At 39.9% G+C, this 15137-nt stretch overlaps 1 protein-coding gene across 4 annotated transcripts; it reads right to left on the bottom strand.

Moving 5' to 3' along the window:
• Window positions 1–2157: 2157 nt before the first annotated feature.
• Window positions 2158–13794, bottom strand: LOC124048861 (cytosolic purine 5'-nucleotidase-like). Of its 4 annotated transcripts, XM_046369983.1 has the most exons (18): window positions 13488–13790; window positions 11257–11330; window positions 10359–10476; window positions 9697–9792; window positions 7631–7722; window positions 7475–7532; window positions 7255–7348; window positions 7096–7149; window positions 6806–6889; window positions 6659–6700; window positions 6459–6560; window positions 5432–5498; window positions 3983–4153; window positions 3779–3830; window positions 3617–3677; window positions 3010–3186; window positions 2804–2899; window positions 2158–2636 (listed from the first exon to the last, which is right to left on the bottom strand). In XM_046369983.1, the coding sequence occupies exons 1-18, from the start codon at window positions 13643–13645 to the stop codon at window positions 2595–2597; spliced, it is 1638 nt and encodes a 545-aa protein (XP_046225939.1). In that variant the 5' UTR covers window positions 13646–13790; the 3' UTR covers window positions 2158–2594. The 4 variants fall into 4 exon arrangements, with proteins under 4 accessions (XP_046225939.1, XP_046225941.1, XP_046225942.1 ...); XM_046369985.1 differs by lacking the exon at window positions 13488–13790 and having other exon boundaries at window positions 9994–10476; window positions 11257–11276; XM_046369986.1 differs by lacking the exons at window positions 11257–11330; window positions 13488–13790 and adding an exon at window positions 9994–10082.
• Between the last annotated feature and the right edge of the window lie 1343 nt (window positions 13795–15137).

Genomic DNA, 15137 nt, shown 5'->3' with positions numbered 1-15137 from the left:
CTGTTATTGCAGCAAAGGGGGATCAACTCCATAATAATATCCATGATTTTGGAATGAGATATTTGACGAGCAGTTGTCCACATACTTTTGGTCATGTAGTGTACTTAGGCTTTGTACATTTTTGAAGAATATTAATTAAAAAGTGACTTTGTTTGCTTTAGGGAGGGACAAGGTATGTATTGATCATTGAGTTGATTTCATCTTGAAGTGAAGTCAGTATTAGTAAGGTGGAGCAGATCTATCTCAACCACTTGACTGTGAAATTCCCCCAGAGTGAAGAATGTGACTTGTTGAGGCTTGCTTGCATTGCTTTCTGGGAAATCCTGGAATGCGTGGAATGGGGGACGGTGCCATGGGTGTGTGTGTCTGCAGTCATATCTGACTGGGTAGAGCACTGAGAGTCCTGCACTGAATCCAACAGGTCAGTGGTTTGGAGCACCACTTGTGTGTGCCTCAGGCAAGCTCCATTACATCCTGTTAACTGCAGAGGATAAGTTAACGAGTTAATTAGCTAGTCATACGGTCTCCCACAAAGTACTCACAATTGTTTCACACACAAATAAGTTTAAAAAAAATTGTATTCCCAAAAACATTTTCGTAATGTTAAAATGTATGCTTTTGATTGAGTAAATGTGCTGTGAATAAAAGCTACGGTTTTAATCAGGGTTTTGTGTTGATCAGCTGTTAGAATAAATGAGGTAGTCTATATGTTTGTTTGAGAGAAATAAGATCAAAAGGAAAACCGCAAACATTTAATCATTAGGTTCAAATGAACTGTTGTCATAGTTGTATTCATTTTCTTTAGATGCCTGACTTTATTTAGTCTTTATCAAGATTGAGTCTCAATAATGAAATGTTAATACTGTACATTGAAATATTTTGATTCATCATCGAAATTGGTCTTCATTGTATAGTTAAATAATCATTTGTATTTATTTATAGATCTATGTAAAGGCCACATTGCCTTGAACAGTTTTGTGTTTTTGTCTTGAAAAGCAATAATATGCCATTAAATCTTGTGTAGTTATAGTCACGGCTAACTGCAATGATTGGCCATTGTATAGAGAGGGCTCGTGAATAATGAGAAACAAGGGCAAAGTGGATAAACATGACGCACCCGTGTTCCCAAACGTGACTCAGCTTCAATCTGTGAGGCCACCTTTAGCAGTGAAAATAGGAAGAATATGCCATATGTTTTCGATCGGAAAATACCAAATTAGGCCTAGGTTTCTACATTTATGAGATGTAGTAAATATAACTAAGCCTATATTTCTTGTATCATTTGAAGGTTGATAAATAAATCATTTTAAACTGCTGAAAACTTGGGAAGATTGGGATATACGAGCAAATTACTTAGCTTAAGTGCTTTAATTATCCCACGATTCTGTGTTACTAAAATCAAATCTTTAAGAAAATGATTTTGACAGCAAATGCAGTAATCGGATGTTATTAACATTTTCAACGATCAGGCGAGAGGCAACGAAAAAAACATCCATTGGGCCAGTAGCACACGCTTGCACCTCAATATGACTGTAGCCTATTTGAATACTCAATATTTGTGTTATTCGATTAATTCAGTTACACGATCCACTTCATATTTCATGAACCAATGCTTTCGATGGTAAAGGGGTTTTAATCCCTCTTATTTTGAATGTGGAAGAAACACATTATGAACCTACAGTATAGCCTTCCAAGTTTCGATGATAAAAATGACATCCCACCCATAGGTTTGCATACAGTGCAGTTGGCTGCAAGCGTTTTGCACAGAACAGCGATTTGATGCCATCCAATGGGCAGAGAGCGTACGTACACCTCAAGAACCTTGTTCGTTACACTCAAATTCATGTTAAAATGCTGTAATTTCGTTTCACAGTTATAGAAAGGATACATGTTTTGGACTCCTTACTTTTAGTTGATCTATGAATGTTTAAGACAAACAGCTAATTACATGGTCCCCATAGACTAGGGTAGGATTCTAAAAATAAAATAGGGTATGCTGTGACGAGTAGCCAACAAGAGAAGGAAATATTTGTTATACTGTATGTAATAATTGTCATAAATCCATCTAACCTTGGACTTGTGATAACCACCAAACAAGCATATCAACCACAAAGGAGCTAGCTACATCCTTATTGAACATAGGCTGATGAGCCAACCTGCATAATAATTCACCACAAACGAGTAGCATTTAATAAATGGTCACTGAACATGTTTCAGTTTACATGCTCACTGAAGTTAATATACATTTGCACAGGGAACAAAATCAGTATTGCATATAGGACGTGTAAAAGTACTGTAGCTAAATAGATACATAAAAAATACATATATTATTAAGACAATTATATTCACTTATATACATGAATCTAGAATCAGTGGCTACCCAAATGGTCTTTTCCCTAACCCTTGGCAATCTGATCACATGGGGAAAATGCAGGGGTGATTGATGAAAAACGACTTATAAAACTGTATTCCAGCAGGTGGCGCTATATTTGTCATATTGTGCCAGAGAAATTGCCAGTCCAAAAAAAACACTTTTTTTTGATCTGGAGGAACAGTCATGTCAAAACGGAATAATTGTTTTGTCAAATACATCCTCACGTGTCTTTCAGTTCCGCTGTGTTATCCTCACTCGCCCTCTGTAAGAAAATAAAAGTTATATTTTAAAATAAATATGGACTACAAAGATAGTCTTGCTTTAAGTCCTGAAAAAGTATGTCTATTTTAACAGATAAATACAGTGTTTATTTAAACAGAAAATGCAATTTGTAAATAACAGATAGCTCTGTAGGTATGAGTGTCAAACCTTGGCTTCGGCTATCTTCTGGATTTGATCCAGAACAGAGAACTCAGGTGAAGGGAAGTCAAGGGGGTGATGATCCCCCGAGGACTCATGGGGCATCTGGACAACATCAGGAAGAAATGTTTTTTTCATGGTCATTTCAGAGATTTTATGCAAGAAGAGATGCATGTCCTTGTTATTATCACAGGGATATCTGAGGTGGGACTCACCAGGACAGGTGGGGCTCTGAACAGGTAACTGAAGGGGTAGTGGAGCAGGTTGATGCAGGTGGAAGAGTACAGGTCTGCGTAACGCATGAGTTGGCTGGCAAACAGAGTCTGTCTGGAGCCACTCCGCAGCAGGCTGCCCATCTGCCCATAGGACAGATCCATCCTATAGGTCACCACCTGTAAAACACAAGGCGACGTACCCCACATTAAAAAATACTACAGTTTACTATAGAATACTGCAGTACTTACTACATAATTCTGTAGTAAACTATAGTATACTTAAGCAATAAGGTACTGTGGGGTGTGGTATATTGTCCATATACAACACCCCCCCCCATCCCTTATTACTTAAGTATACTTAAGTTATATACCTTATTTCTCTAGTATTGATGCCCTCAAGGAGAAAGCCTCCACTTCTATGTTCAAGATAATAAAACAAAAACAGTATACTAAATACTACAGTAAATACTATTATTGAATCAGGTTTGTTCTGTCAGAGGCTACAACAAAAATGTGTGCTGTTGGGGGTACTCGAGAACTGGAGTTGGGAACCACTGTATTAAAACATTTCTCAGAGAGGGATTATGTGTCAGTGGGCATGGTTTACCTTCATCCGTGTCTGGATGGCAGTGATGTCTGGGCACTCTCTACAGCTACTGTCCAGGTGCCTAAGGAGAGAGGCCAGTCAGATTGACAACATCATGCACAGCTCTGTCAAGTGAAATAATAGGTGAGTGTCACTCATAGAACAAAATAAATGCCCACTCACTTGTACAACTCAGCTAAAAATATATCAAGATGCTTCAGCTCTTCAAAAAGATCTTGAGGAAAAAGAGACACTCGTCAAAATGGTGTCCAAGATTACATTACCTAAGGTATGTAAAGTGGCCACGTTATGTGTGTGGTATATGATAGGTCAGTTTTAGGGTCACTGTGAGGTCATGAAGAGGAGGTTGACCATGTTTGTACTCACGGTTCTTCTCTGTCCACACCTGCAGCTCTTTGGCCAGCTCAGGCACCACCAGGAAGGTCTTCCAACCTTGCCTCTTCTTAGACTTTAGGATGTCCCCAAAGATGTGGTCACCCACATAGAGAATGTCCTTCCCCTTCACATCCAGCAGTTCACATACAATGTCTGAGGAGCCTGCAGGGAGGAGAGACAGATAAGAGAGGATGGAAAGTTGAGATGTGACACCCACTGAAACCAAGATGGGTGAAACTCACTATTCCTCTGTCAATTTAATACCATCTTAATCCCTTTCTCCTAACATATAGAATATGTTACCTTTTTTGATGATAATATCCCAGCTAAGTTTTGGTTGCTTGGAAGTTGGGGGCATGTATGTTTTTGGTTTCTTATTGGTTCTGGGAATGAAGCCATATGTTTCCTGACTGGTAAAATTCTGATAACAGAAGTGAAAACTTTGCCTGTTCTGGAAACAAAGTTTGTTCAAAACTTTTTACTATGGTTCCCTGAAAGTTTTCCTGGGAGGTTTTTAGTAATGTTCTGAAAATGGAAATTATAGGTTATATGAAGATAATTCAATAATGTTCTGAGAACATGTTTCAATAAGACTGCTAGCTTAGTTTTGGTTAACTGTTTTGAACACCAGCACAGATAGGACACATGGAAATGAATTTACTTAGGCATTAATCATGCAAACACATTTCTTTTTAATTGTGGCACGGTGCCAGTCAGATTCAAACCTATGATCTTCTGTTCTCTATCCATGTAATTAGTCCACTGTGCCACCAGGATTGAACTAGCATGGCCATGTTTTTTTTTACACATACAAAGCTGGCCATTTTAGTCTACACAAACAGACCCCATTTCAAAAGAAAATAAACACTCATTTAGTGGGCGCGGCCAAACACTTGAGCATTGTTGCTGAAAACAGAATGTATATGTTTTTAAATAAATTCTTAGAACATTCTCTGTACATTAGTAAAGTTTTCTTGTGTTTTTTTTATGGAAAGTTTTCTTAACATTCTCAGAACAATTAGAGAACATGACTTTAAATAGAACCATGAGAAAACCTGTCGGAAATGTTATGCTGAAGTACTGGAATTCCCACAAAAGAGCGTTGATTCTTAACGTTCTCGTAATTATTTGAGAACATTCCCAATGTCAAACCAGTTGGAGAACGTTCCTAGAACATTACCAACATTTAAATGACATGTAACCATGTTTTAACTTTTAGGAAATGTTCTGTTAAAGTAATGAAATACCAAGAAAATCATGTTTTTTGTCAAGTTTCTTAAATGTGCTGAGAATGTTCCAAAGCCAATCAACTATCCTGCACCATTCCCAGAAAGTTGTGGGAAGGTTGTATGGAAAATAACCATAGTACAACCATGCTCTCACCAACCTCTAAGAAACATTTTGTTATGTGCTAGCTGGGATTAACATTTGAATTCTTACCGCCAGAGTAGACAGTTCCATGCTGGAGGTCTCCAGTGTATGTTCCAATACGGAGCTTCCCTGTGTTCTATGTTGGATAGATATGAACAGAGCCATGTATTTAGAGAGTTGTGCCAATGTGGTTTCTGCATTATGAAGCATTTACAGTGCCTTCAGAAAGTGTACACACCCTTGACTTTTCCCAAATTTTGTTGTGTTAAAACCTGAATTTTGAATGGATTTTTCCCCCCACTACACACAATACCCCATAATGTCAAAGTGGAATTATGTTTTTAGAAAGTTTTACAAATTAATAAAACATGTAAGCTGAAATGTCTTGAGTCAATAAGTATTCAACTCCTTTGTTATGGCAACCCATACGTTCAGGAGTAAAAATTTGCTTAACAAGTCACATAATAAGTTACATGGACTCTGTGTGCAAAAATAGTGTTTAACAGGTTTTTTCAATGACTACCTCATCTCCATACCCCACACATACAATTATCTGTAAGGTCCCTCAGACAAGCATTGAATTTAAAACACAGATTCAACCACAAAGACCAGGGAGGTTTTCTAATGCCTTACAAAGAAAGGAAACTATTTGTAGAAGGGTAAAAAATAAATAATAATAATACATTGAATATCCCTTTGAGCATGGTAAAGTTATTAATTACACTTTGGATGGGGTATCAATACACCCAGTCACCACAAACATACAGGCGCCCTTTTTTTTTACAATTAAATCCATTTTAATCTCGCTTCGTAACACAACAAAATGTGGAAGAATTCAAGGGGTGTGAATAATTCTGAAGTCACTGTACTGTACAACATTCTATGGCAGCCATGTTAGCTCCCCATTAACATTACATGGGGAATATTTAAACAATGCTTTATAACTGAATGTATAGAATTACAACAATATACACAATTCTAAAAGCTGGCATAACTCTAAATATATAACTTTGGATTAGAACATTAATCTAATTGCGAGGTGTGTTAAAGGATATTTTCTATACACACCATGTGATGATGAGTGAAAGGTTCTTACCGTGTCCACTTGTCTCAGCACAGTTCCCTCGGCAAAGAACAGTGGCTTCCTGGTATCCACGACGACAAGGTCAAAGAAGGCGCGCCACGGTTTTTTGGGGTACTTAAGAAAAAATATATTGAAATGTTGATTAAAATGAATGGTAATTTGTTCCCCAAAACCCTTTTCCTTCATTTGAAACTGGAGACACCTAGACTAACCTTGGCACCTGGTGGAGTTTCAAGCAAGTATTTCATGATAGCCTAGGAAAAAGAACAAAGACACATCCTTAGTATAAAAGTGAATAGAATAGACATCATGTATTGTATAGAATGGTCATCATGTACCATGCAACATTGACAACTGACCTCCGTGTAGTTGTAATCACTGTTGGTCGCCAGGAACACTTTGGCCACCTCCTTAATACGAGTCAGGAGAACAGGCAAGTTTAGCTATCGAGAAGAAGAGAAAGGGAGAGGGTCGATTCCTCTGGATAGAGAACGTTTAGGTAATCTCAGAGACTTGTTGAAAGTCACTAATTAACTGAGGTATCATCTCATAAATTATGTCCAAAACACTTAGTCAATATACTGTATCCAGAAAAGGTATCCAATATGGAACAGCAATTAAGGGAGGTTTCAAAGTTATTTTCACTCACGTCTCTGACAACATATTTATCCAAATTCCTCAGAGTGCTTTCCTTCAGACTGCCCTATATGACAACATGGAGAGAGTCAGTCTACACATACAGTAATGTTTCATAATGTGTGAGTACGTGTGTCGGGATGGGGTGGCGTATGTACTGTATAATGCTGACCGTATCATGAACATAGTCCATTGCATCTCGAACATCCTGGAACATGCTTCTGAAGGACATGAACAAGTCACCATGTTTGAAGCCTTTCTGGCAGCTAAAAAAAAAGGACAGAAACAACAGTCACATTATTCACTTATGTTTTATGATTTACTATTCTCACAGCTGTAGAGAAAAAGAGTCGGCAACGAGAAGAGGGAAGAGGATAATAGAGTCCACTCACTTTTCGTATCTGCTGCATCTGGTGAAGAGGTCCACAAGGCAGCCATCCAGATAAGTCTCTGTGGGAGGAGCAGGAGGGCGTTACAAAGCCATTCTACTTTACTTTATTTGCAGCATGATTGTACAGAACTACACAAAATAACACGGCTGTTGCTACCTGAAAGGTTGAAGAGAGTATTGAGGATATAGAAGCGGTCAGTGTTGCCTCTCTGAATGAAGTTGTTGGGGTAGTAGTCTTGGATCTTGTCCCTGTAGAGAAGGAAAGTATGTGTACAACTAGCAAATTAAGGAGTAGCTACGGGTGCATATAAAGACGTGTAAACATGATAAAAACATGCATACTGTGTAGTAGAACCTCATTAAGTAAGCTGGTCTGACAACCTCCCCAATAACACACCAAACAGCTACTATTGGAGCATTTCTGGATGATGAGTCATTCAGAGAGCACCCACTGAGCCAGAAGATAACAAGATAACAGACAGAGTGCACGTATTCCACCAGCACTATCAACGTCACAAGACCTCTCTTTTTGGAGTCTCTTGACTATGACGTTCAGCTTGAGCTGGAGAAACATCCACTGGCCTTCTCCACTGAAGCAACACTGTAGTTTGCCTTTCTGTAAGAGTATGAGGCAAGGATCCAGTGGCAATTGAGTGGATTTGAACTGGAACAGGAGCTTCTCGATAGCTTAGCTGCTGGTAGGGGATCCCAAAGACATCTAAATCCTGTTATATGAATGGAAGATGGGCACTATGTACATGTCCAGCTAAAGTATAATCAATGTTGTCTTTCATGATAAAAAAACTAAATACACATAGTCCTACATAAGACTCACAATAACCCAAAGATTAACTCATAAGGAACTCACGTAATCATGCAATAACACACATGTAAACACATACAGACATTCATTCGCAAATCCCACGGCACCAGGTGGTGGATATAAATGTACTTTTTAATATTTGTGAGCTGGTTACATCACCATTGTAAGCCAATGGATGAATAAAGAATTCCAAATAGTGCTGCTATATCTACACCAAACTAATGTTCAGAAAAAAACTTTTAACATTCCTGCACACCTTGTGGAGTATCATGTTAGCTATGAAACAAGTTTTAGGGGATATTTTGCATTCATTTCTCAGTCCTCCATGAAACAACCAAGAACATAGGGGCTGTTTTATGTTGTAAGCTGAATATATTGGCAGTATGTAGGCCTACTGAGACAGATGCTCACAGTTGGATCTGACCAAGGTCAGGATCAGGCTCCCTTGGTCTCCAACATCGTCAGTTCTTGGGTAGAGCAGGGCAACCCACAGCCCATCCCCCTGTCACCTCATAGCCTAGTTTCTCAGTCAGTCCATCTCCTGTACCCTCAAGATAAAAACAACTCCTTCATACAGCTGCAATATATAGCCTACACACAGGTAGTGTATTCTGCTTCTTCTTTGAAATGTAACCAGCAGAGAATTACAAAACTCAGTGGATTCAGATTGATAAGATGTGTATAATATATTGGTCTTTCAGAAAACATGGTATTTTAAATGAGACATGAAAATAGTCACATATTGACCTTGTGGTTTTCTGTGACCATACTCTTTTGATGTTTGACAGAAGAACTGTTTCACCTTGATGACCCACTGTGTAGACATGCCGATTTGCTGTGTGTGTGTGTGTGTGTGTGTGTGTGTGTGTGTGTGTGTGTGTGTGTGTGTGTGTGTGTGTGTGTGTGTGTGTGTGTGTGTGTGTGTGTGTGTGTGTGTGTGTGTGTGTGTGTGTGTGTGTGTGTGTGTGTGTGTGTGTGTGTGTGTGTCATTCCCCTGTTCCCCTGCTTAGAAGACTTTGCAAAGTGGTTGTGCAGATGTGCCCTCAGTGACTGTGTTGACCCAAGGACATCCTGTTACAGAATTACAAACAGTATACTCACACACACAGTCTTGTATAACTAACTTTGTGGGGGTCACACAATTCAGTCCCATTCAAAATCCTATTTTCCCTAACCTAACCCTTATCTGAAAACCTAACCTTAACCCTAAACCTAACTCTAGCTCCTAACCCTAACACTAATTCTAACCCTAAACCCTCTAGAAATAGCATTTGACCTTATGGGGACTAATACAATGTCCCCAGTTGGTCAAATTTATGTTTACTATTCATGTATAATGAAACACGTCCACATGCGTACACACACACAAACTATTGTATTTCCTGTGATGTATCACTCACCTTTTTAGAAAGGTGAAACCATGACTGCACAGCAGAATGTTTCCATTGGAGTCCACCTTCAGCAAGTTACCATACATTGTGTCAAACACCAGGCCGCTAAGGAGGGAGGAGAGATTGGGATGAAAAGGAGGAAGAGAGAGCCAGGGGTGAATATGGTTATGCAGAGACAAGCAGAGAAAGGAATGGATGGGAGAGGGATAGATGATATCTTTTAGATTTGTGGCTGCTCTTGATAGTATCAGCAGGTTACTTTTTATTGCTGCTCTATTTTGACCAATCTTGTTATTCTACTGTTACCAGGCCTTTGGGGTAACTATCCCTGCAGGAGGTCTCTATCTGCTGATGAAGTGATAAAATGTCAGATGTTTCTCCAGCATAGTGTCCCCCTGGGTGCAAGGATACAGAAAATAGAATGCACAGAGCAACAAATGACTTGAAAAAGAATGGTTAGGGGTCATTTCATAAGTCGAGTCCCATGAAGAGCCCCATCCTAACAAACCATGCTTTGCGTCAACACAATGCTAAGGAGCTCTATTTCATGTAGAACGTAAGAAAAATAACATTTCTGAGTAAAGGGTCATGTTATGTATTACCAAACTGATCATGTAAAAATAAACCGTATGTAAATGTGTGTGGGATCAACAGGAAGAGAGGGACCTCACCGTGTGGGGAAGGTAGGGTCGTAGGTGTAATGCAGTAGCTCATGGGGATAGCCTATAGACACCAGCCTGTCTCTGAGCAGCTCAAAGCCCAGGTCCTCGTAGTCAGGAGACTTGTACTCTACACACACAGGACACATGAACAATCAGTATTCATCAATGAAAATGTAACAATGTTGCTATCCTCATATACTGTTCAATAGTTCTGAGTGGTATACTGTAGGAACATGCCTAAATATTTCGAAATATTTTTTTTTTTAAGGATAAGCTTGAAATTGGCATAGTCTAACATCTGGATCGATGTGTACAACACATCACTATATGCAATTGGGCAATTGTCACACCACTCTATGCAAAAAAATGCAATTGTGTTCGCTGTCCATAGCGTATGCCTGCCTGTACAATAACTCCACCACTGGAATTCTGTTCACAACATTGACATCAGCAAACAGCTCGCTCACACGACGCTATACACATGGTCTGAGGTTGTAAGAACGGTTGGACGTACTGCCAAATTATCTAAAACTTTGTTGGAGGTGGCGTATGGTAGAGAAATTAACATTCAATTCTCTGGCAACAGCTCTGGTGGACATTTCTGCAGTCAGCATGCAAATTGCACGCTCCCTCAAAACTTGAGACATCTGTGGCATTGTGTTGTGTGACAAAACTGCACATTTTAGAGTGGCCTTTTGTTTTCCTCAGCACAAGGTGCACCTGTGTAATAATCATGCTGTTTAATCAGGTTCTTGATATGCCACATATGGATTATCTTGGTAAAAGAGAAATGCTCACTAAGTGCATTTGAGAGAAATAAGCATTTTGTGCGTATGGAACATTTCTGGGATCTTTTATTTCAGCTTATGAAACATTTGATATTTTTGTTCAGTATAGATGAACCTACCTGCCAGAGTGTAGTCCATGTCAAAGCCATAGCATTTGATGTTCTCCAATGGTACACTCCTATTGACAAACACCCTGTAATCAAAGGAAAACAGGACAGTTGGAGTTTCTGAAGTGATTATCTGGGAGACAAACAGGGGTCAGTTGAGAAGCAGATCTCAGATGGGCATGTCAAAGCTTTTCAGAAAACCCAATCAGTTTTATAAGAGTATTTAATGGCATGGCTTGAATGTGGCTCCAAATCTGACCTATTGTCTAAGACCAGTTGCTGAAACCTTCAAGAGTAGAACTCATTTTGACAAATTGACTCAACTTCCTTCAAGCCCATGGAAATCAATCAACTTGAGCCCAATGCTGGTCACATTGGGATATGCCTCACCAACTATATTCTTGGGAACCAACCATTAAATTAAATCTTATGCTGCACATTCAGCTCGTAGTGGCGTATCGGGCTCTATATCCTACTGCACTACATCACATCACCACAGTCCTACTCTTATCAGTTCATTAACATATGTCTTCAAGCCTGCCAACACGAACAGCCACGTCCAACTAGACTCTAGAGGAAAGCTATTTAAGGTGGTCTTTTTTTAGGAGGCTGCAATGGTATTGGCAAGGATTTCCTAGACTTGGCACTGCTTATTTCTTAATGACAGTCACGTACCGTGATTCATGTATCCTGATTCAACTCATTGAGCACACTCTGCATGTGATCAAACTTTGCAGTCGGTGGTGCTGCAGCAGAAATTGTAGTCAGTTCTCTCTAGCCTCTACCACACAGAACTCCACCTAATCATCAGTAACAGGTTTATATTTCAGTAATGGATAGCCTATGTAATAACTAAATCCATATGTTATAACAAAAATATATTTGCTTAATCAAGAATGGAACAAAGACTTGGAAACCACAATGAAAAAGACAGAATGGGCAACTTCTGAAAATAGATTGCTGTATTCAGAAGAATTACCAAACTAGTTAAAGAGAGATTGCTTTCATATATATCAAATCAGGACTCTGATCAGTTCAGTCATTCACAAGGTAACCACAGAGGGGTTTCCTGTGTCACCAGGTGATATGGAGCCTCTATCAGTGACACCCGGGGAGAGAAACCCATCTCCCTCCTGCCAGAGTGGCCTACACCTCACCCTCCCTCCCTCCGTCCGTCCGTCCGTCCGTCCGTCTGTCCCCAGATCCTGCCAATAGCAGCCAGTTCAAACATATAGGGTAGCTGTTAATAATTCACCTGACAGCTTGTGTTCTAGAAGCGTATTGCTGAGGAAGCCTCACTTGAGCGAACAACAACAGTCACCCTGAGCCAGTGGGTGCCTGGGAGGTATGAACAAGGCTACTGATGGAGAATATCTGGTTTGAAGCATGAATAGCGTACACTGACAGTAATCTGTTAAATAATATACCTAACACTTGGCTGATATTGAAGTGTCCCCCCAAGTGTGATTTACACCTGAGTGACTGAGAACCTGTATCAAGGCTAGAAAATACCTAAGATTATCTTCTCTTTTAGATCTCAGCCAAACAACTAGCCTATAATGTGGAGGAAGAACAGAAATGAGTGACTCTTACAATCGAGGAGTGAAAGAGAAGGTGTCCCTGACCTCACATACCATTCCTAATCTCCACTCCCATCCACCAATCAGAACAGGTAATGTAAGTCTGTCTGACAGATCTCTGGGGCGGCAGGTAGCCTAGTGGTTAGGGTGTTGGGCTAGTAACCGAAAGGTTGCTAGATCAAATCCCCGAGCTGACAAGGTAAAAATCTGTCGTTCTGCCCCCGAACAAGGCAGTTAACACACTGTTCATAGGCCGTCATTGTAAATAAGAACTTGTTCTTAACTGACTTGCCTAGTTTTAAAAATAAATAAATCTCTGTGCATTGTCAGAACCTGATATACAGCAAAGGTGTTGGATCACTGTAACAAAGCCTATAGGCTATGTTTTCACAAAGTTATAAAATGCTCATGTAAAAAACAGAAAGCACATCTTCTCCACGTTTTTGAAAAAAATATTTAAAAAAATAAGCTGAGCCAATTAGTGTATGCCCTATGACCTTATGACCTTGATTGGCCTCTACAGCCTACAGGTTTGTGTCACATTTATACTACAGCATTGCCAGTTTTGTAAGCACTAATGTGGGATTGGACCCAATACTGAGCTACACATGTCATATCTTTATGGGTGTAATAAATATTATGCTACATCAAATAATAACTCACTTGTGCTGACATTCCATGTTCTTCACCAAGGGCACATCCGGTGAAATGCTCGGGTCTGTATCAGATTTAGTAGGTTGATCTGTCACAATCCGAGTCGGATCCTCCATAGTCGTCGCTGTAAAAGCCATTCTAGATAGGGGGATAGTGAGATCTGACATGGGTAGCCTAAATCCTAGCTGTCATCTCACTAGAAGCTTACTAATTGGAGAGGCTTTTAAAGCTCCAAAATACGCAGAACTGTGCGTAAAAGGGTTTCACTGCACGTCAGTAAACAGCCACTCCCTTGCTTTAAACTTCGTGGTTCGGTAGTTAAAAGTGGGTGCGGTGGCTCTGGGACCTACTGCATCCTATCTTGTCTATGAATTGGTCAAACTCACAGCGGACTGGAAACTGGCTTAAAAATACCGAGATAATGTAATCAGTCGCACACACGCAGAGAGGAACGTGCGTATGGCTTGAGTTCGCTGATATCACTTCTGCGATATGAGCGAAGCTGGACGATTTTCAAAAAACAACACAATGAAAGTACTAAAGAAAACAACAATTCGTTTTACATTAGGCCACATACAGGTAACTGCTTAAATAAAAGGAAACACCAACATCGTGTCTTAATAGGTCGTTGGGCCAGCACGAGCCTCCAGAATAGCTTCAATGGGCCTTGGCATAGATTCTACAAGTGTCTGAAACTCTATTGGAGGGGTGAGACCCCATTGTCCCACGATAAATTCCATAATTTGGTGTTTTGTTGAAGCTCTAGAATCTCCCATAATTGTTCAATTGAGTTGAGATTTCTGGTGGGTGGGTGAGTGACACGCACACACACACTTTATACCCCATATGCTCCTTTAAGACCCGTCTTTCAAAGTCACCGAGATCTCTTCTAGCCATGGTACCCAAAATAATGATGGGATTTGAATTGCTTAATTAACTCTGTGTGTAAGCACCTGCTTTCAATACACTTTGTATCCCTCATTTGCTCGTGTTTCCTTTCTGTTTGCAGTTACCTGTATATCCAGAACACTTATCCCCGAATACAGGTGAGAGAGAGAACACATTGAATAATTCTGATAATCTTAAACACCACAGTAATGGGAAAAAAATACTATCTCAAAATGCATGTAGTAAATCAGACAGATAAACTGTGTATGGCAGCCCAGACTCACTAATAAGAAACTCAAGGCGAGCTGATTGAATCATTCCCTAAGGGATTTAACTTGTTCATCAGGAAACCACATACAGTATGCTGACTTTAGGAGTGTCAGAGGTAAAACCTCTCCCTCCCTGATTAGCGCCTGTTTGCCTGGGGCCAGAGCCTGATAACGACAGAGACCTGGGCCTGCTCACAATACTAAACACATTTCGTAAAAGAGGGCCCAGAGAATTAACAGTTTTATCACACGGTACTCACCATCCCAAAGGTCAAAATTATTGATTTGCCATTGTGTCATTAGACTGGAAATGGCTTGGGTGTGGGGCAAATCTTTAGAGGAGTTTTAACAAATATGTTTTAACAGGAAGGACAACTATGTACAAGTCAGACACAATGTCAATGATGATGGCAAATGTTCAGAGTTTGGTGGTTGTGAGTGCCTTGATATTATGGGGTTTAATGAGGTAAAGTCTATCCCTCCCCTGAGGATCCCCTGTTGA

The sequence above is a fragment of the Oncorhynchus gorbuscha genome, linkage group LG11, assembly GCF_021184085.1.
Source record: "Oncorhynchus gorbuscha isolate QuinsamMale2020 ecotype Even-year linkage group LG11, OgorEven_v1.0, whole genome shotgun sequence".
Taxonomy (NCBI): Eukaryota; Metazoa; Chordata; class Actinopteri; order Salmoniformes; family Salmonidae; genus Oncorhynchus; species Oncorhynchus gorbuscha.
The sequence above is the reverse complement of the archived record's forward strand: the minus strand, read 5'-3'. Positions and strand labels throughout refer to the sequence as shown.

What these genes read in the sequence shown, in the direction of transcription:
- LOC124048861 (XM_046369983.1), bottom strand. Translation starts at nt 13,645, where the DNA reads ATGTCAGATCTCACTATCCCCCTATCTAGAATGGCTTTTACAGCGACG. An exon ending in GACCCTACCTTCCCCACACG is followed by an intron (nt 9,793 to 10,358) that starts GTGAGGTCCCTC and finishes CTCCCTCCTTAG; the next exon opens with CGGCCTGGTGTTTGACACAA. An exon ending in AGATGCAGCAGATACGAAAA is followed by an intron (nt 7,349 to 7,474) that starts GTGAGTGGACTC and finishes CTTTTTTTTTAG; the next exon opens with CTGCCAGAAAGGCTTCAAAC.